This window comes from Citrus sinensis, chromosome 3, assembly GCF_022201045.2.
Source record: "Citrus sinensis cultivar Valencia sweet orange chromosome 3, DVS_A1.0, whole genome shotgun sequence".
Taxonomy (NCBI): domain Eukaryota; kingdom Viridiplantae; phylum Streptophyta; class Magnoliopsida; order Sapindales; family Rutaceae; genus Citrus; species Citrus sinensis.
In genome coordinates this window covers 11,962,807-11,987,090 of record NC_068558.1, presented here as the reverse complement: position 1 = coordinate 11,987,090, position 24,284 = coordinate 11,962,807, and the positions used below count along the sequence as shown (strand labels likewise).

The 24,284-nt window shown below is 31.9% G+C and overlaps 1 protein-coding gene, 1 long non-coding RNA gene and 1 pseudogene across 2 annotated transcripts; 2 read left to right on the top strand and 1 right to left on the bottom strand.

Annotated features, from left to right (window-relative positions):
- The first annotated feature begins 319 nt into the window (after positions 1–319).
- Positions 320–8,892, top strand: LOC127898650 (anaphase-promoting complex subunit 6-like; annotated as a pseudogene).
- A 4,709-nt stretch (positions 8,893–13,601) lies between these two features.
- Positions 13,602–14,314, top strand: LOC127900565 (ankyrin repeat-containing protein BDA1-like). Its single transcript, XM_052435717.1, has 2 exons — positions 13,602–14,192; positions 14,303–14,314. The coding sequence occupies exons 1-2, from the start codon at positions 13,602–13,604 to the stop codon at positions 14,312–14,314; spliced, it is 603 nt and encodes a 200-aa protein (XP_052291677.1).
- A 2,647-nt stretch (positions 14,315–16,961) lies between these two features.
- On the bottom strand, positions 16,962–17,709 carry LOC127901032 (uncharacterized). The gene is made up of 2 exons (XR_008053008.1): positions 17,377–17,709; positions 16,962–17,226 (listed from the first exon to the last, which is right to left on the bottom strand). It is a non-coding gene; the product is annotated as an uncharacterized LOC127901032 (long non-coding RNA).
- Positions 17,710–24,284: the final 6,575 nt, after the last annotated feature.

Genomic DNA, 24,284 nt, shown 5'->3' with positions numbered 1-24,284 from the left:
AAATAGGTATTCAGTGAATTTTTAGGTTATATCATGTTAGATGACACAACTACCTAGTTATTAAAAGAGCGTATCAAGTCACTATTTTATTTTTCGTACCGAGTTCAAGTTTTAATATTTTAATATTTTATTTTTCATATCAAGTTCAAGTTTTAATATTTTAATACAATTATTAAATAAATCGTGTTTTGACCAACATAAATTTAAAACAACACAAAATTGACACAATATGAGCGGCTGAATGATCTATTTTGTTAGTTTTATTTAAAGCCCTCTAATCTATAAAAAAAAAAAAAAAAAAAAAAAGGGTCCATGGGCCTAGCCCAAATATAAATTCAACAAAACCAGCTCCCGCTCAATCACACTCTCTCGGTCGTTCCCTTCACTCTCCAAAACCCCCCATTCCAAGCAAAACCCTCATTTTTCCCTCTTAACAAAGTCACTTTCTCGAGAACCAAACATTCCCTTAGATCTCCAATTTCATAATGAGAGAAGAAGAAATAAATAAACTTCGAGGATTGGTTCGCGACTGTGTGAGTAAGCATTTGTACTCGTCTGCCATTTTCTTCGCCGATAAAATCGCCGCTTTGACCAATGACCCTACTGGCGTGTACATGCAGGCTCAGGCTCTGTTCCTTGGCCGCCACTACCGCCGTCCATTTCACCTCCTTAACGCCTCAAAAATTGTGCTCCGTGACCTCCGATTTCGTTACTTGGCTGCTAAGTGTCTGGTAAAGTTCTGTTTTTTGATTGCATTAGAAAATTTGAATATCAGATTTTGGGATTTGTGCTTTTTGCGTTTTTAGTTTTTTTTTTTTATGTTATGAAAAAGGGAAATTTTGAAAATTTTAACTTGAAATTGGTGTTCTTTTTATTTTAGAACAAAAGAATTTCAATGAAAAATATGTGGAAATTGAATTGCGCTAGCAAATTTGCACGTGTTGTGTGTTTTAAGAAAATGAAAACTAGATTTTAAGCAATTAAGGAAAAATTATCGACTTTGAGCTGAATGATTTTGATCAATTTTTTCTTGAATGTTTATTTGTTTATACAACTGGGTAGTTTTTCTTTTACTTATTTATTTCTGGTCTGTCCTTTGTATAATTAGGAGGAACTGAAGGAGTGGGACTAGTGTTTGTCGATGCTCGGTGATGCTAAGGTCGATGAAGATGGTAATGTTTATGACACAAAGGATAGCAATGTCATGTACTTAGATAAAGATGGGGAGGACAGAGAAATCAATGTAAGCTTTTGTTTGTAATCTCATTTTATCTGGCCTTTTATTTTTTAATTTGTTGCACATTTGTTGTATACTTGACCCAATATTTCTTTTTTCTATTACAGATCTCTTCAGCTATATGCTTTTTGAGAGGCAAAGCATATGAAGCCTTGGGAAATTGTGCCCAAGCTCGGCTGTGGTTAGTTTCTTGCGATGAATTTACATGAAAATCACTCTGCTTAATTGTAAAATGCTTTATGGTTATTTTCCCTTAGTTTTTCAGTCAAAATGATACCAACTTATACTGTCTAACGGTCTTCTGTTATAGTAACTTAGGTGTAGTAATTTAACGTACTGTTAAAGAAAGGAAATGACTTTATTGTTTTAATGGGAGAATTTTGAACATTGTTATAAACTTGTTTAAGTTGGGCATAAGTAAATTTATCTTCAATTTCATTACTGAGCAGATTTTGTTTGAATGCATGAATGTTTGATATATGTGTTTAATAACCAAGGAGTTTGTTTAGATACTACTTTAAGAATTATCTATATATAGATTGGGTAGTCTAGAAAACTCTCCTTGATTAAATCAATGTATAATTTTGATAAGACAGTTTAAAATGTTAACATCCCATGTCTTCTGGAGTCCATTTGGTGACAGAGGAATGGTAGTATATGCTGGGATGGTTTAGTTCAATAAGGCTATTAGTTCTGTTCTGCTTTTTCACAGAGGTTGATTGCCAAATTAACAGCCACGTGAAGGAGATTGTCTTTTTTTTTTTTGTATCCTGAATTGTTTTTACTTCCAACCACAATTCTGGTCTTCTATTGGTTCACACTTCCTACTTCTATCTCGATGAAATTTTAGCTGCAATACCTCATTACTAAATTCAGCTCTAACAACAGAGGAACTTATTTGCTTCCTCTTTATCTTGTTTCATTACTAACTTTCATGTGCAGCATTTTTAGAATGTTAAAAACTAATAGACAGAAAGGTGGTTTTAAATCAAATGTAACAAGATTCAATTGACAGATCAGCTATGCTTCACTCCATGTGGTTACCTACACACCTGGATATTTGTTTTAGAGTTTTATGCTGTCTGAATTAGTGGCCTCATTTTGTTATCTGATTGAAAGCTTGCATGTATTTCAGTAAGTTAGGTTCTTCCCTCAACTCTTTTTCTTTAGTAACTATTATGGTATTGTTTTATAACCTTAATTAGCTTCTCTTTGGTTTTTCATTTGTCAGTATATCTGCTCTATTCTGTTCAATTCCTTTTGCTCTATTCTCTCAGTTATGTTGAACTAAAACGCTATAGTTCATACAAAGGCTTACTATATTTTTTCATAATGATTTAAGGTACAAAGCAGCAATCATAGCTGATCCTTTGTGCTATGAGGTATGCATGACACGCTATCAATGTTTTTTTTTTTTCCTTTCCCCCTAGGGATAAGCTGGTGGGGGGAGCGTCCCGTTCTCAAAAACTCCTTACCTTGAATTTTGTGGCTGTATAAATTTCAGACATGACTTTCTATGCAAAATATTACAACCTGTGGAAACTGTTGCCTTCTCAAGGATTAGAAAATTACTCAAAAGAGGGCTAGATTTTTTGAGCTAGGCTTGTCCCTTTTTTTTTTTTTTTGTAAATAGAATTTTAATCCTTTTCTTTAATTTGACCTCTGCTGATCACATAGATGTCTCATTTGGATGTTACTTATAAGATATATCTATTCTCATTCTTTATGATTTTTTTTATGGCTGTACCTTGATTTCTTTTTCAGGCTTTGGAATGCCTTATAGAAAATCACATGCTAACATGCGAGCAAGGTAATGATGTAGTTTTTTTCCTAGTCATCTGTTTCTTTCATCTGAGAGAAGTGGATTATGAAAATGTTTACAGTTTGAATTATAGTTCTTACATAAGTGCGCACGCGCACACACACACACATAAATGAAATTATAGTCACACACAAACATGGTGATATAAATTTAATTTGGTAAAAATTTCTTTGGCTGTGTTCAACTAGCATTGGATTTTTCATGGAACATGTTATAATAGGCTAATACTTTAAATTATTGGATTTGCTGTTGAATTTCAGAAACAAGTTTACTTTCATCATTGGAATTTGGTTTTGAAGATGGATGCCTTTCTTCATTCTACTCATGTTTGATAAAAAAGGTGAACTGTGTGCAAATTCATTATATGCGCTCTTCCAAATGTAAACATTTCAATAATAAGTTTCCCATATGTTTTCGTGATGTTGATTCTTTTTGCTGTGTTTGAGTGCAGTGAACAATTTCTTTCCTCCTTTCCTGTCTCCCTTTGTTTTATGCAGTATGACAAGGAGAATGTTGTAGAAGCCAAATTCAGAGAAATTGAAAAGGAAAGATGTGATAGTGTCCATTCGAGCCCATCCTTCTCACAGTCTGAAAAACAATACTGATCTTTTAGAGGGCTTATTATTCTGTCAACCTGCGATACTAGATTTCAGAAATCTTCTCTCCACAGTGTTCTTGGCTCTGTAATTGTCAAAAAGTTGAAAAGCCTTTTTTCTGTCTGATGCATTATATATATGCAGTTTAATATTTGAGGACTTCAATAATACTGATTACCTTGATTATAATATTTTCAATTGTATGGTTTTTGGGTTTCTTCTTGGTAGGGAAGATTTTTGTCTTTTTCTTTTTTTGGCTTGATTCTTCTTCTTTATTATTATTATTGTTCCTGTTTCCCATTCACAAGGAAAAAATTGGAACTTGCTCCACCTCGCAAAAGTTTTAGAGCGCATTTAATTCTCGAATTAGGGAATCCGAATGGAGAATGGGAATGATTGATTGTGTTTACATGTTAAAAACAGAAAAGAATGAGAATCGATTTTGGGTGGAGCCCATAAGTTTGGAAATGAGGTACTGAAATCCCGTTGGCATGAGAGAGGTGGGAATGAAAATAAGAAAATTAACACTTTTATTCACAAAGAAAATTAAAATTTTTTTTACCTTATATAAATAAATAACTAATAATAATAATAGTGGTAATAGTTATAATAATAATAATAATAATTTAATGATAACATTAGTAGTAGTAATAATAATAATAATAATAAATATTCTTTTTTTACCTTATGTAAATAAATAATTAATAATAATAGTAGTAGTAATAATAAAAAAAATTAATGATAACAATAGTAGTAGTATTAATAATAATAATAATAATAAAATGAAAATTATAGTATTACGCTCAATATTATAATAAACATGTATTTATTTATTTATTTTGTTAGTGAAAAATATACAATTTTAACTAAGGGCATCATGATAACTTTCAATAATCCATTCTGATTACAAAATAAAATAAATACATAAATAAAATTCAGCTCATTCGATTCCTATATCTCAAATAAACAATTTAGTATGGTTCTCATTTCTTATTCCGATTCCAAATTCCATCCCATTTCAATTCCTACTCATTTTGATTCATGGGAAGTAAACGCACTGTTAATTTGTCGCTCTCGTGGGTTTTTTATTTAAATATACCCCATTTGTCCTTAAATGCCAAATCTATACCCCATTATATACATATACCTCTTAAAAGTGTAAAAAGTCAAAAATAACCTTAAAAAATCATTTATTTACGTTTACTTCCTCTCTCATGAACACAACCAAAGTCGAGTATACTCGACTTTTTACCTGACTTAATTCAAAGAAAATTTTCATTTCAATTTAAGTCGAGTATTCTCAATCAATTACCGAACTTCAATGAAAAGTCAAGAATTTTTGCTGAATGAATATTGGGTAAGGTTAAATTAAAGTCGGGTATTCTTGACTCTTTACTCAACTTACTTGAAAAAATTGAGAATTTTTCAGATAATTTTTTATTTCAATTGAAGTCGAGTATTCTCGACTATTTACCAGACTAACATGAAAAAGTCGAGAATTTATGCTGAATTATTAATTGTGTATGGTTTGGTTGAAGTCGAGTATTCTCGACCATTTACCCGACTTCGAGGAGTTGGGTTTAATTTTATGAGGATTTAGTTATGGTTATTTTTATACTTTCTCTAGTTTTTTAGAGTATATATGTGTAAAATTTAAGAGTGTTATAATTTTAGATATATATTGGGTATTTTGAAGGGAATGGGGTACATCCCCCACAATTCTCCCCGCTCTTGTTAAATATATCCTTTGTGGATTACATATGAGGTTTGAAATGTTATTTAGTGAAATTTAATTTCTTGTTGGCTCTATTCACCACAGCAAGGCTACAAATCTTGATGGGACATTCGCCCCCGCTTGGATAGGTTATGGAAATGCTTTTGCTGCTCAAGAAGAGGGTGACCAAGCAATGTTGGATTATCGCACTGCTGCTTGTTTGTTTCCAGGGTAATTTTTAGCATTATTTATTCATTTCTGTACCTTCCTGATTTTCTTTTCCTTGGATCAGCATATTCATGCAATGAGGACAAGGACAAAGCCACTAACTTGCTTTTGAGCAAGTTTCAGAACACTTTTAGAATTTCATTTTTGGCTTTTTTTTAAAATTTTTTGGTCTCTGAAAGATATCTTAAGGGTAGGGTTTGGTTGTTTTTGCTCATCTTGATATTATTCAATTCTTGTTCAATTTGAAGAACAGTGTGCTTTGGGTGTATAATCATGTGGGTAAAAAATTTTTTTGGTCCCTCAAGTTTCTATTAGGTTTCATGTAATCTATGAAATTTCAGTTGCTTCAGCTTAATCTGTTTCAAGTGCGCTACACTAAAAAACTTGGGTGTCATGGGTTATCAGCCAAGATTTTTTTTTCTCCTTTGATTTAATATTAATAAACTGTTTTACCAATATAAACTTTTGATGAATGCTTCGCATTTGATTTCCATATTTCTTCCTGAGAAATGTTGTAAGTTGATTAAACATAGTCTTAAATCGACCCAAGGCATTGTTGTAATGTCTTTCTATTTTGATAATAAACCACACTGTCATAGTAGTTTTATGGTCGTAAAGATCAATGAATTTCATTGTTTATTGTTTAGTGATGGTATGCATTGTGTTGTGGGAGTACTCTTATCACTATGAATTGTCTTTTTACAGGTTGAATCTTGATGTTCTCTTATTCCAGGTGCCATTTACTAACTTTGTATATTGGAATGGAGTACATGCGAACTCACAGCTTTAAGCTTGCCGAACAGGTGTATTACCTTCTTCTAAATATAGGCTGCCTTTCATTTTTCTCTTTAGATTTCAGTGAGAACTCTTAAGAGGTTGTTTGTTTGCAATATGAAGTCTGATTGTTGGATATTCAGATGTTGGTCTATACGATTTGCTAGTTGATGTTGTCTTGGGGGTTTCATTTTCCTCTTTGGATTTAATGTGAATACGACTTCTTTCCTCTTTGTTTAATTGTGACAACTTCTAACAGATGCTAATCACAATCTTTATTCATGATTCTGAGACCTGTGTAATTAGAATTTTGGTCATATCGTCTATTTTCCTTTGTTGTCAAAATAATGTCTTCTTTATCCAAATCTCTTAGTCATAATTCTTTGAATATATTGTTGAATTTCTGATTAGCTGTCCTTTCTCCAGTTTTTCATGCAGGCAAAGACCATATGCCCATCAGATCCACTTGTATATAATGAACTTGGTGTTGTTGCTTACCACATGAAGGATGTTTGGTTCACTTGAGTTGCTGTTTTCTGTTGATCCGTTTACCTTATTAGTGTTTCATTTTTAATAATATTATTACTTAAGTATATGAAATTCTAGTTGATTTAAACTTAGGTCTTGTTTGGTGTTGAGGTTTTGTATCTTTTAAACTACAAGTGTTGTGGAAAAAAGCTGCAACTATTAAATAAAAGTTAATAACTTGTAGTAAATATAATTTTTAAATAATAATTTTGACAAAATTAGTAAAGATATAATAAAGTTTTCATCATACAAGCGTAAAATCAAATCAAGTTAACTTTCAAGCTACAACAGCTAGTGTTTACCAAATACTTTAGTGCTTTAGTTTTTAAGCTATAGTTGTCCAACTCAATCCCAAACGGTGCCTTTCAGGAATTGTGCTCTTTTTATTGTTATATGTTATGGCTTTTGTATGAGTTCCCAATCACCAGTTTGACCAGCAATTATTTAAAATGTGTGGTGGTTTGAAAAGACCTTGGCGCACATTCCGTCCTCTTTAAGTGAAATGTGGGAACCAACTGTGGTGAATCTTGCACATGCTTACAGAAAGTTAAAGTATGTTTAAATTTATTGGAATAGGCTGTCTCACTTGCATTTTCTTGTTCTATTGCCTACTCAAGATATTTATCCTTTATTTTATTGTGTTTTTGTTGAATTTTACATGAAATATCATTCAGATATCTAGATTTTGTTTTTTTTTTTTGGCTAAATTTTCAAATAGAGGATCATCTTTATCTTGATAAATGCATTTTATTTTAGGGATTCCAGCATAGGGTAATAATGTAAGATTTTTCAGTTTGCATCGTCTGAGATTGTGAGCAGCATGAAGATATAAGAAAGAAGTATAACCTTCCTTATACCATCATGGCTGCTTATGATCAGCTTTGCCCAATAAACTAGAGAGACTACTAGGAGCCGTAGAAGTTGTCTGTAGCACTTCCTAAAAGGACTTGATGCAAATAGTTTAAATAAGGATATGCCGGATTATGGATTGGTCTACTCTCTACTGGCTACTTCATATGCTACCCGTTTATATATTTTTCTCTTTATGGAATAGTACTTTTTTTTTCATGTTTTTGCTTTTTCCTTCTTAGTAGGCGGTGGATTTAGGTTTATTTCTAGTATTGCTAATCTATAAACATACATTTGACTTATTGTTTATTGAACCTGCTTCTAGAATCTATCATGTTTCAGGATATATCACGAGGCAATATCCAGTTACGAGCGAGCGCTGACGTTGTCGAATAGAAGTTTGAGCACCTATGCAGGTCTTGCTTACACTTACCATTTGCAGGTATGGTGGATTTATTATTAATTCATTTTTCAATAAAAACTTGTGTGCCTATGAATATTCTGCTGATGTGAGGAGTAGTTAGCAAATTGATCTAAGTGGTATTTGTTAGCAAATACTAGTTTATTGGATGCATCTAATATTTGCAGCTTAGGGTTTAAAAAACTATTGTCAGATCTTCACCGTTGCGTTCAAAAAACTGCTAGAGTCTATGGTGGCGAATTTGTTTCTTTTGGGTCTCTTGTGGAGGATAACTTCTCTGCTGCCATTACATATTATCACAAGGTAAACTAAAAAGTACTCTTGCTGTTTCCTTTATGTGCAATAAGCGTACTGTCTATTGTAGTCATCCACTGGCGAAGGGACAACTCTAATCTCGCTACATTATATGGATCATTGATTTGCTTTTTCATTCTAATCTGCAAATCAGGCATTGTGGCCGAAGCCAGATGATCAGTTTTGTACCGAAATGTTAAGTTTGGCTCTTGTTGATGAAGGTCGCCATGGCATTGACCCCAAAATCGAATTTGAGTGATAATATTCTTTTCCCCACTGTTGTAATGTATATGTAATTTGTTATTCATACTTATAACAGTTTAATTATTTTGGTATCGGTGAAGGGCTTTTATTGTATAAGCGCAGCGGTGTCATCTTCATCTATATTCTACCTTTTACATTATTAATTTATTTCCTCATTTGTTGAAATCTACTTGGCTTAGAAGTGATTTAAATTGCTTTCTTTCATGGAACCATTTTCTTCACAGTTTTTATTATTTACCACCAAACAGTTAAGTCCATTAAGAAATTAATGATGTCACATGGATATCTCAGGAATTTTAGTTTATTAAGCTGGAAGTATTATAATATTTACAATTTTATCAATTGATCAATTTGGATAAATAAAACAACCAATTGATAAAAGTATTATCTCTTTGTGTATGATTAACTTTATTTTTTTTATTGATTTGGAAGATTTAACTTATTTTCACAATTTAGGGGTAAACCAGACTTTTAGTATAAATTCTATTAAAATTTGGTTATTTTAGCAAGTAAAATGTAATAGTTGGAATATGAAACTGTAAAAATATAATTATTAAAAAAATTTACTAATAAAGTGATATATTAGACGTAGTTAGGCTATAAAGAGATAACATTCCTCTTAGGAATTAATTATATTAGTTTACAACCTTGTAATCCTTTGTTAAGCAGCAAAGTAAAATATCTTTTATTGAGTATTTTTGTTTCCTATTTAACACATGCAATCTTTTATTAAATGAAAAAAGATTTTTTTTTAAAAATAAATAAATAAAAGAGGAGCAAGGCCGAAATCAAAAGAGTTAAATTTCGTCGAGCCTCGTGTACTCAGTTTAGAATTCTAAATTCACAAGTCTAATTAGGTTTATATTATTATTATGATATTAGTTAGAAAGGCAGCTAATAAGCAAGTCGAGTAAGACAGCTATTATTATTATTATTATTAAGTTTTTTTGGCCTCCCGCCATTCCTATTATGTGAACTTTGTTGAACGACTAAAGAAAGCATCGGCTAAGCTTCTGAGTCTCATCCAAAAATTATTGGTTTATACCAAGATTCCTAATTGCTACCATTTGAATTGTTTTTCAACTTCTAGTTCTCATAATTTTGAGAACAATGAAACATGAAAATAATTGCTTTCTTTGGTGATTGATTGATGTGATTCTATTTCATTGGATCATTTTATTGAATCTATTTTTTCATTGCTACAACAAAAATGCTAATGGGATCTCTTTCTAGTTTCTAGAAGTACTCTAATCGCCCTGTTCCTTCTTGAACATTAATTGTAGGCTTTTCTGCTACACAACCTTTAATCTTTTTGAAGTTAGAATCAAAAGGGGTTTATCAAATCTCGATCCTCCCCAATTTAGGATTTCATAAACAAAAAATAACTTTGAGAATAGGGATCTCTTTTTTTTTAAAAAAAAGAAATTAAGAATAAGAGTGAACTACTATGAAATTAGTGAGTTCTAATTAGTTTAATTAATAAATCTTTATACTAAACTAAGAGATTTAGATTTTAATCATGTTCACGTGCATAAGTAGTTACCAATATTACTATGTTTAAGAAAAGTGGTACAATAGTTTGTTTCATGTACATTATTTATAATTAATTATCACATTTCTTTTTTTTTTATTATTATTGGTTAAATGAATCACGAGATCAATGGTACGGATTTATGATTGGGATATAAGGAAGAAATCAATATGAACTAGCTAAGAAAATGGAGGATTAAAATGAGAATGGAACATGAATCTCTTAAAACATGGGCATTTGGTATCTTGAATTTTTCTAGTTTATTATTATTATTTTTGTCGTCGTCGTCGTCTTTGAGGGTGTTTAGGTCAATTTATAGTGTAGATGCCGATAAGTACAGAATAGATGAGTCAACATATGTTGATAGGGAGGTGAATTCTTTTTCTTTTTCTTTTTTATCATTTTTTAATGATTTTTTTTGTCATTTATTCTTTTAGCAACTTTAATTTTTTTTTTAAGACTTTTTGTTCTCAGTGGAAACACGAGATGCACGTGAGGTGGTTGTTAATTTAGGAGTTGAGTTGAGTTTTTTACTGAACATTAAATTAATATTTATTAAATAAAAGAATAAAAAGATAAAAATGTAAAATAAATTCTATTAATATATTGTTCGTAAAAATTAAGTTCAATATTGAATTCTCTAATTCGTTGTTTAACCTATAATTTTGAAAAAAAATAAAAAATGGAAAAAATAAAAAGAAAACATAATAAACTATTAAACCATATGACGTTATAATATGAATACGTTATCTTGTCACTTTCTTTTTAAGTTATATGATTTTATAAGTAAATTTAGAGTCCAGTTAAATTACAGGGTGAGTAATTTACAACCCAACCACTTTGTACAAATATGAATATTTATAAGAGGGGTCTGGGCTGCAAGTTACTACTAATGCTTTAACTTAGCGAAAAACCTTAAGTCTATCTTTTTTGGGATTATTTTCTTGGAGATTGCCACTTTCTCCTTTACAGTAATTAATATATACCATTTATCCCTTTGTTATTTTGAAAATGATAAAAATCTCATTGACAGTATAAGTTACAATATTATCTTTATTTGTAACTACTCTTTTATTTATATTTATTATAAATTAAATAAATTACATGAATATAAACTAAATAAAAAAATTAAGTATTAAAAATAAGAAATATATGTTTTGATATGAGCAAAAAAATTAATAATAAAATTTTTTTCTTGTAATTATTTATTTTGCAAACATTTTCTTATAATAAACATTTTGTAATATTTTAAAAGTAAATGTAAAAAGTATAGGCAAAATATTTTATTATTTATCTTATAATAAATTTTTATTTGTCATTCAAGTTTTCTTATAATAATTTTTTTATCATTTTATAATAACTTTCTTATATATTTATTATAAGAAAATTTTTACAAAATAAATAAGTACAAGAAAAAAATTCATTATTAATTTTTTATATTAAAATATATATTTCTTATTTTTAATGCTAATTTTTTATTTAATTTATATTTATGTGATTTATTTAATTTATAATAAATATAAATAAAAAATAATTAAAAATAAAAATAATATTATAAATTTATACTATCAGAGGAATTTTTATCCATTATAAAAATAATAAGAAAAAATAATAAATGTTCATTACTGTTGGGAGAAATTCACAATCTCCTTATTTTCTCCATTTGGATAACATCACTCGAACTTTAGTTGACCACGTGTCAACATTTCAATGGTTTCATATCAAATTATTAGCTGTGAATTATTGAGTGAGAAAACATACCGGACCCCCGACTTTTGCTTTTACGTGAACATGAATCAGATCCTCTTTTTTTTTTTTTTTTTTTTTTTTTTGATATAGTGAATCAGATTCTTGAAAAGCTGTGAAGTGGGGAGCGATCGTTTAAGTTATTTAAATTTAAAGCCGGCAATAATTGAAGCCTTAGGATTGTTATTGATTATTACCTCCACCAAAGCTTTCTGAAAAAACAGATTAAGAAATTTTTTTTTTTTTTTGTTTTCCTCGAAACGACATAAGACGATCGCTCTTAATTTTAAATAACTCCAGTTGACTTACCGTTGAACTGGAAGGACATAAGGAGAATGACCTTCTCATTTTCCATCTGTCATAAAAATTTATTTAAAAAATAAGTGCATAAACTAAGCCGGGCTTAACGTTTTATTTTTAACCAATATATATATATATATTATAGAAAATGATATTTACATCCCAAGATTTAGGAAAATAGTCACAAAAATTCTTGAGTTTTTTATAACGGACACCAAAACTCTTTTTGACCATAATGTCTTTTGACTCTATAAATCTAAAAAAAAAAAAACTCTAAAATTTTATAATGAATAGAAATATGACATTAAAATAAATGTAATAAGATATACATTTCAAAATAATTTTAATATCTAAAAATATTTTTATATTTTTAATCTATTAGACCTCTTTTATTATATTAAAGCAATTTTTAATAATAAATAGAAACAAAATATTAAAATAAAAATTATTTTGACTATTATGTAAAAGTTAATTTTAATATTATTAATAGAGAGATTTTTTAAATTGTAAAATCTATTTAACCCAAAGATTATTTAAAATCTTTTTAATATTACAATTATATTATTAAAATAAATATAATAATCTAAAATTTTAATATTATTTTAAATGTTAAAAATAATTTAATATTATTAGTCTACCAAATAGATTTATATTATTTATATAAAATTTGTGTTAGTTAAAAATTTTTAAAATCAATTTTTTAATTAATATAATCAAAAGTAATTGTGGGCAAAAAAAAGTTTTTGTATCTTTTTTTTAAGACTTAAAGAGTTTTTTGTAACTATTTTCCCAAATCTTGGAATGTAGTTATTCTTTTTCTTTTTTTATCCCATCTCAGTTTTTTTACAAGTATTCAAATATTAGTACATGAAATATATTTTAAAATATCCATCAATTTATTATTTCTTAAAGTACCTTTTATTAATAAATAGCATAATACACACGAAGCACCATTGATATTGATGTTCATACATCTGAATCAATTTTCGAGTCTACGTCATGATTTCTACGTCACGAATTCTCTTATTTAAGGCAAACCTCATAGAGGCAATCACAAAACATGAAGAAAATTGATTTTGTTCCTAGTCCTCACTTTCTAAAAAGAATTTTTGTTGAAGCTATATATATATATATATATTGAATCTTTTGAAAAAAATTGCTTCCTGAGCATATGATTTCTTGCTGGGTTTCTTCAATTGCTCTTCTTGTTCAGTTGTTAAAACTTTCCAGTTTCCTCTCTGTAGTACAAAGAATATTTGATCATTGAAGTGCCACCTTCGTAGTGTTAATTTCGGTGATGGAGTCCGCTGCTCAAGTGAGGGATATCGATGCTTTGTATGAGCTAATTCGACATGATCAATATTTTTTGGACAACTTTGACGAGAAACCTTTTGTCGATACTCCTTTGCATGCTGCTGCAAGGGATGGAAATGTTGAATGGTCCATGGAGATTATCAGACTAAAGCCATCATTTGCCAGGAAGCTAAACCAAGATGGCTTCTCTCCGGTGCATTTAGCTTTGCAAAATGATCAAACTCAGTTAGTGCTTCAGCTGATAGATATTGATCCGGACCTTGTTCGTGTCCAAGGAAGAGAAGGCATCACTCCTTTGCATTTCGTGTCTGAAAAAGGAGACATCCATCTGTTGAGGGAATTTTTGTCTGCTTGTCCGAAATCTCTTGAAGATGTGACCAATAAAGGCGAGACTGCTCTTCATATTGCTTTGAAAAACAATAACGTCGAAGCTTTTGATCAAGCCTTAACAACAGTACAACCACCGTGGTTTGACCTTGAAGAAGCTCAACAATACAATCCAGGAATCCTCAACTTGAAGGATAGGGATGGCAACACTTTGTTACACATAGCAACATCCAAAAGTCAAGTCCAGGCAAGCTCGAATTCACACACACACATATATAGAAATTTTCCAATGAGGTGCAGGCACCCTCATTTTTTCCTTTTTAATATAGACATGCTGTCTTTTCTTTTTTAATATAGACATGCCGTTAAATCACGTGCTTTAATATAGATAATTCTTAATTCATTATAAAGCCATATATTTTAATAGCATACCTGTATATAGTTTAATAACGTATCCGCATGAGAAAAAAATGAAAGTGTTTGCATGAAAAAAAGGACTATATAAATATATATATATATATATATAGTATCTAATGAACTTATCTTTATTTCAACAAAGTAAGGATGCCATTAATAAATATAAAAAGAAAATCTTGAATAAATTAAAATATGTGTTCTTTTGTATTTTATTTACATCTTTACTTCATTAAAGTTTCTCTCATATACGGTCACAAATAAAATTCAGTTGAATGATGATTAGACAGATTATTGCTATTTCCACTTCCTGATGATGTCTAAATTGATGAATTTGCTCATCCAAAGCAGATTGTAAGGCGTTTATTGAATTGCAAAGTTGATACAAATGCCCAGAATTCGGAAGGTTTGACACCTTTAGATATTTCATTACTTGATCAAACTAAATCAGAAAACCAAGAGATTGCGGCAAAGCTGCGGGAAGCTGGAGCACTAGAGGCAACTTCACTTCCTACTACCGACAAGGATAGACATTTATCGAGGTAACAGGAACACTGCTCTTTTACTAAATTACAGTCCATTTATCGATTATCTTTTTAAAAACAATATGGCATTTTCATACTATGTACATCTCAAAAATTGTTTAATGTCCTTCAGAAGTAAGGATCAGAGGCTGAACGAGGCTGCTAAAACAGGAAATGTTGATGCCTTGTATGAATTAATATGTGAGGACGCATATCTTTTAGATCAGATAGACGAAGTACCATTCGTGGATACTCCTTTACATATAGCAGCATCAATGGGGCATGTCAACTTTGCCCTGGAGATAATGAGGTTAAAGCCATCATTTGCAAGAAAGCAAAACCAATATGGATTTAGTCCCCTGCATCTTGCTTTGCAGAAGAAAGATACCCAAATGGTGCGTCGGCTCATAGATGTGGACAGAAATCTTGTTCGTGTCCAAGGAAGGGAGGGTGTAACGCCTCTACACTATGTTGCTGAGAAAGGAAATGTCGATATTCTATGCCAACTTCTAGAGGCTTGCCCTGAGTCCATCACAGAGGTGACAATCCGTAAAGAGACTGCTTTGCATGTTGCTGCAAAAAATGACCAGTTGGAGGCCGTTGAGTGCATGCTAGGATGGCTTCGATATGTCGATATGGAGGATATCCTTAACTGGACGGACGATGAAGGCAACACTTTATTGCATATCACAATCTCCAAAAGTCAAATAAAGGCATGAAATTTTTTTAAATTTTACTTCAGTTAGTCCCTATATTTTCATGATTATTAATTGCATGCATATATAAATATATCCTTGCAGTTGGTGAGGCTACTAGTTAAAAGAGCACGTGATCAAATAAATGCTCGGAACTTAGGCGATAAGACACCCATGGACATGGTAGAAGAACATTTGCGAGGGAAACCTGAATTTAAAGAAGTAACACGCATGGTGCGCAAAGCTGGCGGCCGACAAGAGTCCTCCCCTCCTCCTCGTAGGGACGTTGCAGGTTACTTAAAACAAGGTTTGACATGTCGTCGAAAGGTGCTTTTGTTCTTTTACCGCTCATCACAGCGCATTACGGATGAAAATCGAAGCGCACTACTTGTGGTTGCTATACTAATCGCGACAGCCACATTCCAAGCAGCGCTTACCCCGTCTGACGATCTTGAGGGAAATAAGTCAACTGGAACCCCCAACTCTATTGCCACTAATGGATCACACTCATCATCGACATCGGCATCGACGTGGGCATCAGTATGGGCATCAGTAAACCAATCAGGAACAGCAAATGCAACGGCCTTTGGTGTGAGCAATGGAACCAGCAGCAGCATCCCAACAAGTGACAAGATTCTATTCGCTCCGGGGCAATTATATCCTGAAGCCATTAGTGATACGATCTCCACACTTTTCGCATTTTCAAATATTACAGCATTTTTTATATCTATGCTGGTGATTAATTATCACCTCCCGTATGGCTCCGCAGCTACTCTGGTATATCCTCTAGTTATTTGCTTTTGCCTGTTAGTGGTTGGCAGAACCCCGGTGTCGCTACTTGCCTCACTTTCAATGCTTATCGTCTTTCGGATTTGTTTATTTGTACAACTGGACTTCTCCAAGATTCGATTTAGACGAAGCTTCTGGATTACACAAGTTTTGGGCTCCGTTTTCAAACATTATAGAAGCTTCCTCAATAAGATAATGAAAGATGCTGAAAAATAGCTATAATGCCAATATGCTGCCATGGATAAAACACATGTCCGTTGGTCTGTTGATGTTCTCTGCTGGCTTGGCTTTATCTACTTAGTGTGACACTTCCTCTCAAGTAATATTGCTGGTTTTATTTTGCGTAAGAAGGTGTGCTTTTGTGTACTGTATTTTCTGAATTATGTTCGTTTGCTTTTGCTTCATTTTGTAAGGTCTTCGCATGTTTCAATGTAATATTAATTACTCTTGTTGTATCTGATAGTTGTACTGTTCACCTTCGTGACTGTGAATATAATGATGTTAATTTAATTAAAACTATATGCTTGTTTGTTTGATAAGAAAATGAAGGAAAATTTATTGACTTAGAGAGGAAAAACAGAGATTGAAACTATATGCATCTGGAACTTTCCAAGTGTAACAGAATCATATACACACTCTCTGATATTCACCATAACAATTTGGTGGGAAATAAAAAACTTTTAACAACTTGCATTACAATCTTCCAGTAGGTTCCAGCAGCTTGTCCAGCTTGGCATCTGACATCAATTAGCTGACTCAACTTATTCTTAACAAATTTTTATGAACATATGAAATATCAATATCATTGGGCTTTTGATGCTCCCACCCACAGGCTACTTAAAATTGTACCTATAAAAGTCTGTTAGAAGAAAAGCTGATTCAAAATACTTACGGCAATATATGAAGAAAAACAATCAACAAACAGCAAACACACAAACATAGCAATAAAAGAAGACAAGGCAATGTTTGATGAGATTAAAAAGCTGACACATGTAGCATATATATTTACGTTTTCTTGGAGAGAGGAAACCGCTGTTGGATCTTCATTGATGAACCCTTCAACAGGCCTCCAAAAGGCTCTGCTGGGTCATAATAAATCGCAACATCCCCTGGCCTAATTGATTCATCAACCTATGTATCAGGTTTTTCATTCATCAGCAAAGAGTTTCAGCAATTGATCTAAAAAATAAAGACTGCTTTTGACACTCTATATATATATGTGTGTGTGTGTGTCTTTTCCAGACATTAGCAGATCTAAAATACTGTAGTAGAACATACATACATATGTATATGTATATATATCCAGCGGCTCATGGAGCCCTTTTTCTTTTTTTCTTTTTATTTTGCAGGCTGCACGTGGTGGGAGCGCCCTTTATCCTCCTCTTTTTTTTTTTTAATTTTGCAGGCTGCGCGTGGTGGACCTTTGATGTCCCGCATCGGATTACTATCCTCTCTCTCTCTCTCTATATAATTGTCCAGTTATTTCTAAATTTTAAGCAATTTAGATTTAGTGATGATTTAAATGTCAAAATTTAAAATTTTTATTTTTCTTTTTGAAATTTCGATATCCAAGAGATTGCAGTAATAATAACCCAATTAAACTTCCACCAGTGAAACCACTTCTCCATGAGATCTTATTGTAAATGCACAAAAAGTTGAGGGTACCATGCATATACAGGAGCGCCGTAGCTGAACCCTCAAATTATTTAATTGAGGACAAATTGTAAAAAGATAACCTTATTATCGAAGTCATGGAGTTCTAATATGAAAATGGCTTTAGCTTTCTATTGGAACAGAAGCCTGTTAAAATATAATATTTCTCTCTAAAATCATCTAACAAATTAATAATGAAGATTTCTTTATAATGTTGTATGAGTTTTTATAGTATTAATAGTCGAATTGTTGTAGATTCTTGAATTTTAATGTTTTAATCTCTACCATTCATTTGATATAGTGGATAAAAAAAATTAATTATTTAAATAATAACAGGTAACCTTCAGGTTGCAAGTAAATGTGGATTTTTTTTTTTAAAGAAAATTTATATTATGTTGGATAAAAACCCCACATTCAATGGTGGGATCATTTGATTTAATATTATAATCTTTACCCTTAATTTAATTTTAATAGTTAAGTAATTATGTAGCAAATAATTTGCAAGTTGTGATATTTCTTCATACTTTAAATTATTTTTTATCTAATCAACTGATAAATACAAATAATTAATTTTGGAATTAAAATTGTTATGTACTGGTTCTATCACTTTACAATTTTACATTTTTTTTTTGCTTTTACATTTAGCATTAAAAATATATGCAATAGCATTAAAATAAATGTAATTAACCAGTAATATTATTTCAACAATACTTTATTTAAAGATATTTCATAAAATCTTATAACAATTTGTATTGTATGAATTTAATTACAAAGCCATTAATACTTAGACAATAATGAATTGGCAATGGAGATTATTAGGCTAAAGCCTTCATTTGCCAAGAAGCCCAACCAAGATGGCTTCTCTCCCATGCACTTGGCTTTGCAAAAATGGTCAAACTCAAACAGTGCTTCAGTTGATAGATACTGATCCGGAACTCGTTCGTGTTAAAGGAAGGGAAGGCATCACTCCTCTGCATCATGCGTCTGAAGATGGAGACCTGTATCTCTTGGAGAAATTTTTGTCTGTTTGTCTGAAATCTCTTGAAGATGTGACAAATAAAAGCGACACTGCTCTTCATATTGCTTTGAAAAACGATAAGGTTGAAGCTTTTCAAGTCCTAACAAGATGCCCTCCGTCGGTCATTGGCCTTAAAGAAGCTGATCAATGCTACAACAAAAGAATCCTCAACTCGAAAAATAGGGATGGCAGCACTCTGCTACACATTGCAACATCAAAAAATCAAGTCCAGGCAAGCTTGAATTAATATGCTAAAAAAATCGGTTGAGTGATTACATTATTGATATTGCCACCTGTTTTTTGTTTTAAAGTTTCAGAGTTTGTATATTACATAGTGTCGCGCCTCCTATTTTTGTGAGCTGTAGAGCTCTCACTCACACCTAACTTACTTAGGACCGTTTTCTAAGTATTTAGGGAGTAGATGATTCCTAATTAATTAGATTAGGAGTAAGTTTTTCTAAAGATAATCATGCACATATTATTATGTTTTCCCTTTTAAGTATGGTTTCTTCTCATTCGATTAGGATACCTTATAGTAGCAATATTACTTAAGACTTGTATATAAAGACCTCTTTGCAAGCATATAATACAACAAGATCTAAGCCATAATTAATTTGCTCTCTAAGTTCCCACATTCTCTCTTTCTTTGCCGTGATGCTACATTAAGAGTGTGAAAATCAGAAAAAGGACAAAAGACCCCTGTGGTTTAGTGAAATAGTTATGAAACCTACTTATTTTTAGAAATAATCATACAGACACCTTTTAGGATACACAAACCCAATTTATTTGCCAAACTTTAGGGGTCTATATGACTTTTCTAAATGTGAAAATGATTTACATGTCCCCAAAAGGGGTAATGTCGGACTATTTCTGAAAACAATCAGTCTCTATATGATCAATTTACTGAATTTATGAGTGTTGATGTCTTTTTTCCTACTACATCTTATAGCTTAAACACAGACTCACAAGCAAATAAAGAATTGATTTTTTCCATATTAAACATGTCTCATTACGTTATTCTAGTTTTGTACCATATTGTTACATTCCTTCATCATCTAGACCTAATATCAATGGCTTTCAATCAATTACATTACATTACAAAATGATGTAGAAGATATCATATGATATTTGTCTTATTACAGTATTACACATGACATTGCAACCTTAATTAATATAATCAACCTAGAGTGTTCTTGCTCTACAAGTTATACACTAGGTGAAATCATAGCCCTTGATTTTGACACTTGATGAAGATTCAATCATTACTTGATAACTTGTAGAATTCAAATCAAATGCTTCTCTGAAGCATTTCATCAAACAACTTATTCCAAATATCAAACACCCACTCTTTTAACTTCAAAACTACCTAACGACTTTGTATTCACATGTCCCAGCAGATTGTAACGAGTTTATTGAACTGCAAAGTTGAAATAAATTCTTTGAATTCTGATGGCTTGACACCTTTAGATATTACATTACTTGATCAAACTCAGTCAAGAAATCAGGAGATTAAGGATATGCTATGCAGCGCTGGAGCATTAGAAGCAACTTCACTTCCTATTATGGCCAACTGCACAAATGTATTGAGGTAAAACAACTCTTTTGCTAAACTATGGTCCATATATGGATAATAATTTTAAATAATATATTTCATTAATTTGCATTTTCATGTTATGCACATTGTAATTACTTGCTAAGAATATTGCTTAAATCAATTAATTAATGTCCTTCAGAACGGATCAAAGGTTGAACGAGGCTGCTCAAGCAGGAAATGTTGATGCCTTGTATGAATTAATATGGGAGGACGCATATCTTTTAGATCAGATAGACCGGGTACCATTTGTGGATACACCTTTACATATAGCAGCATCGATGGGGCATGTCAACTTTGCCTTGGAGATTATGAGATTGAAGCCATCATTTGCAAGAAAGCAAAACCAATATGGGTTTAGCCCTTTGCATCTTGCTTTGCAGAATTCACACACTCAAATGGTGCTTCGGCTCATAGATGTCGATAGAAATCTTGTTCGTGTCCAAGGAAGGGAGGGTGTAACGCCTCTACACTATGTGGCTGAGTGAAGAAAATATGAAACGAAGTGTTTGGCTTAAAAGAAAATAACAGAGAAAATAATCTTCTGATTTTCCAGAACTTTTATTTTCATATAAAGAATGATTACATCACTTCTATTTATACTAACTAAACAATAACTAATTAAGAATCAACTCCAGCTAATCATTTTTTCAGTACACACTGTGAGTAATAACAAACTTTAACTAATTATGCTGAGCTAGCAGTCTGGACTGTTGCGTTGCTTAACAGCTTCTGATAGTTTGACTTGAGTTGACCCAAGCTTTGTTTTCTCATGCTCTGCATAATGTGCTTCCTTAACACTGAGAAGGGAAATGTCGATCTTCTATATAAATTTCTAGCAGCTTGCCCAGAGTCTATCCTGCAGGTGACAATTTATTTTCCCATTCTTCTTCCCTTCTCTTCAAAATTCAGCCCGATTTTCTCCATTTAATCATTCGCATCTACAACATTGCAAATCTAGAATTAGAATTAAAAATTCTTATGATTTTTCAATACCAATAAGTCAGTAAATCAACTATTATAGTCAAAACCAAACCCTAAAATAAAATTATCATTTTTTTCCTTCATCCTGTTCTCAAAAGGGGTTATCTTTGTTGCTAGGCATGTGGTGTTTAACGAATCAGAATTTCCTTTCTCTACGGATCCTCAATTCTCTAAGCAATCTTCTACCTCTGTTTCCGAGTATAGACATCTTATGTTTAAAACTTCTTCTGTGTTAGTTCTACTACATGATCCTTCAGGCTCAAGTGACAACACTGTACAACAGCTTCAGCTCCATGCAGTTCCAGCTTCCTCTTCTTCCTCTAGTTCTTCATCATCATCACCTTTACCTCCAAATCCATATTTCCCTAATCCTTATCACAATATGTCCCATAATTCCCAACACTCTTCTTCTTTTACATTTATTGTGCCTATTCCACAGCCTTCTGTCCCTGCTCATGTACCATTGGCAACTCATCCAATGGTTACAAGAGCAAAAGCAGGAATATTTAAGCCAAAGTTTCTTGCATATTCTTTTGTTCTTGAAGAACATGAACCTGCTACAATTTCTCGAGCTCTCTCAAATCCTAAACGGAAAGCAGCAATGCAGGCTAAGTATGATGCACTCATGAAAAATGAAACTTGGGTTCTTGTTCCAACCTCTCAAGCTACTAAAGTTGTTGGTTGTAAATGGGTGTTTCGCATTAAGTATAATGCAGATGGCTCTATATCTGAGTACAAAGCTCGTTTGGTTGCAAATGGGTTTCATCAAACCCCTGGTATTGATTACTTTGAGACTTTTAGTCCAGTGGTTAAGCAATCTACTATGAGAATTGTACTTAGTCTTGCTGTTATGAAGAGCTGGAAAATAAGGCAGATAGACATCAACAATGTTTTCCTTAATGGGCAGCTCAATGTTTACATGTTTCAACCTGAGGGATTTGTCTAGCTTTCATCTGGTCATGTTTGTAAATTGCTTAAGGCTCTTTATGGTCTAAAACAGGCTCCTAGAGCCTGGTTTGATTGGTTAAGGAAAGCATTGTTGAAGTGGGGGTTTCAGAGCTCAAGAACAGATTCATCTTTATTCTTTAAACATGAACTTGGAGGTATTGTTGTTGTGTTGATATATGTTGATGACATTCTTATTACTGTAGATAATAATACAGTGATTGAAAGGTTCATCAAATATCTTGGAGATACTTTTGCTTTAAAAGACCTTGGTGAATTCAATTACTTCCTTGGTATTGAAGTTACTCAAGGTACAGAGGACAACTTACATCTCTCACAAGCCAAATATGTAAGAGATTTGCTCACAAAAACTGCAGAGAAAGTGATACTCCAATGAGTACAAGACAGAAACTAAGAAGAGCAAGAAATGAAGATAATTTGATTGTTAATGTTACTGAATATAGAAGCATAATAGGTGCATTGTAGTATTTGGTACTCACAAGGCCAGAGCTTGCTTTCTCAGTAAACAAGTTGAGTCAATTTCTTGCTGCATCTACAGAGAAGCATTGGACTGCTTGTAAGAGAATTCTAAGATACTTAAAGACAACTGAGGATTATGGCTTGCTATTTAAACCAGGTGGTGGTGTTGTCTTAACTGCATATACTGATGCAGATTGGGCATGTGATGTTGATGATAGGAAATCAGTTGGAGCATATTGTGTTTATCTTGGGCAAAATCTTATTTCATGGTCTTCTAAGAAGCAACAAACAATAGCTAGATCTAGCACATAATCAAAATATAGAGCATTATCAACATCATGTGCAGAAATCGTTTAGGTTCAGGCTTTGCTTGGTGAACTTAATATTAAGTGCAATCAAACACCAATAATCTGGTGTGACAACAATGGTACTGCTGCATTGACAACAAATCCAGTATATCATGCTAAAACCAAGCACATAGAATTATATGTACATTTCATAAGAGAGAATGTGACAAATAAACAAGTGGAAATCAAGTATGTGCCTAGTGAATGGAATATTGCAGATGTGCTTACAAAGCCTATGGCTTACTACTTTTTTAATTACTGTAGGACAAGCTTAATGTTGTTTCATGACCGTTAAGCTTGAGGAGGAGTGTTAAGATGCTTAATCAACAGCAATAGACCAGTGGCTGAGATTTGTGCGACAAGGATTGCTGAGCTGGACAAATTAGTTAAGTTGTTGTAATTAGTTTTAGTTTAGCCAATAGATGTATTACAGTTGTACAAAAGGTTGTTATTACTGTTGATCAACAATATAAGTTTGCTACGAGCTAAATGTAATTCATATAATTCATATCAATAAAATTTTCTCTGATTTAGTTACTTTTCTTTCTTCTTTCCGTCACTTTCCTACTAACCAAACAAACTATCAACCTAAGATCCGTGAGTTCTAACTTTTACAAATGTAATAATTACCATGAATTTACAAAAACTTGCAGCAAATATTTGTGTCCCAATAGGTTGACAATTGCAACACATATCGAAAAACTGTAATAGTACCCTTCATTATAATTACTTGACCATAGTCAGTGGCGAACTATGTATACGCCTGGCAGCCGAGGTGTCGAGAATTTAATTTAACAGGGGTGCCTAAGTTCAAACACTAACATAATTTAAAAAATGGTCAATAAATAACAAATATTAAAATATTTAGGGCTAGTTTGGTAATCTTATAACTTTTAAAA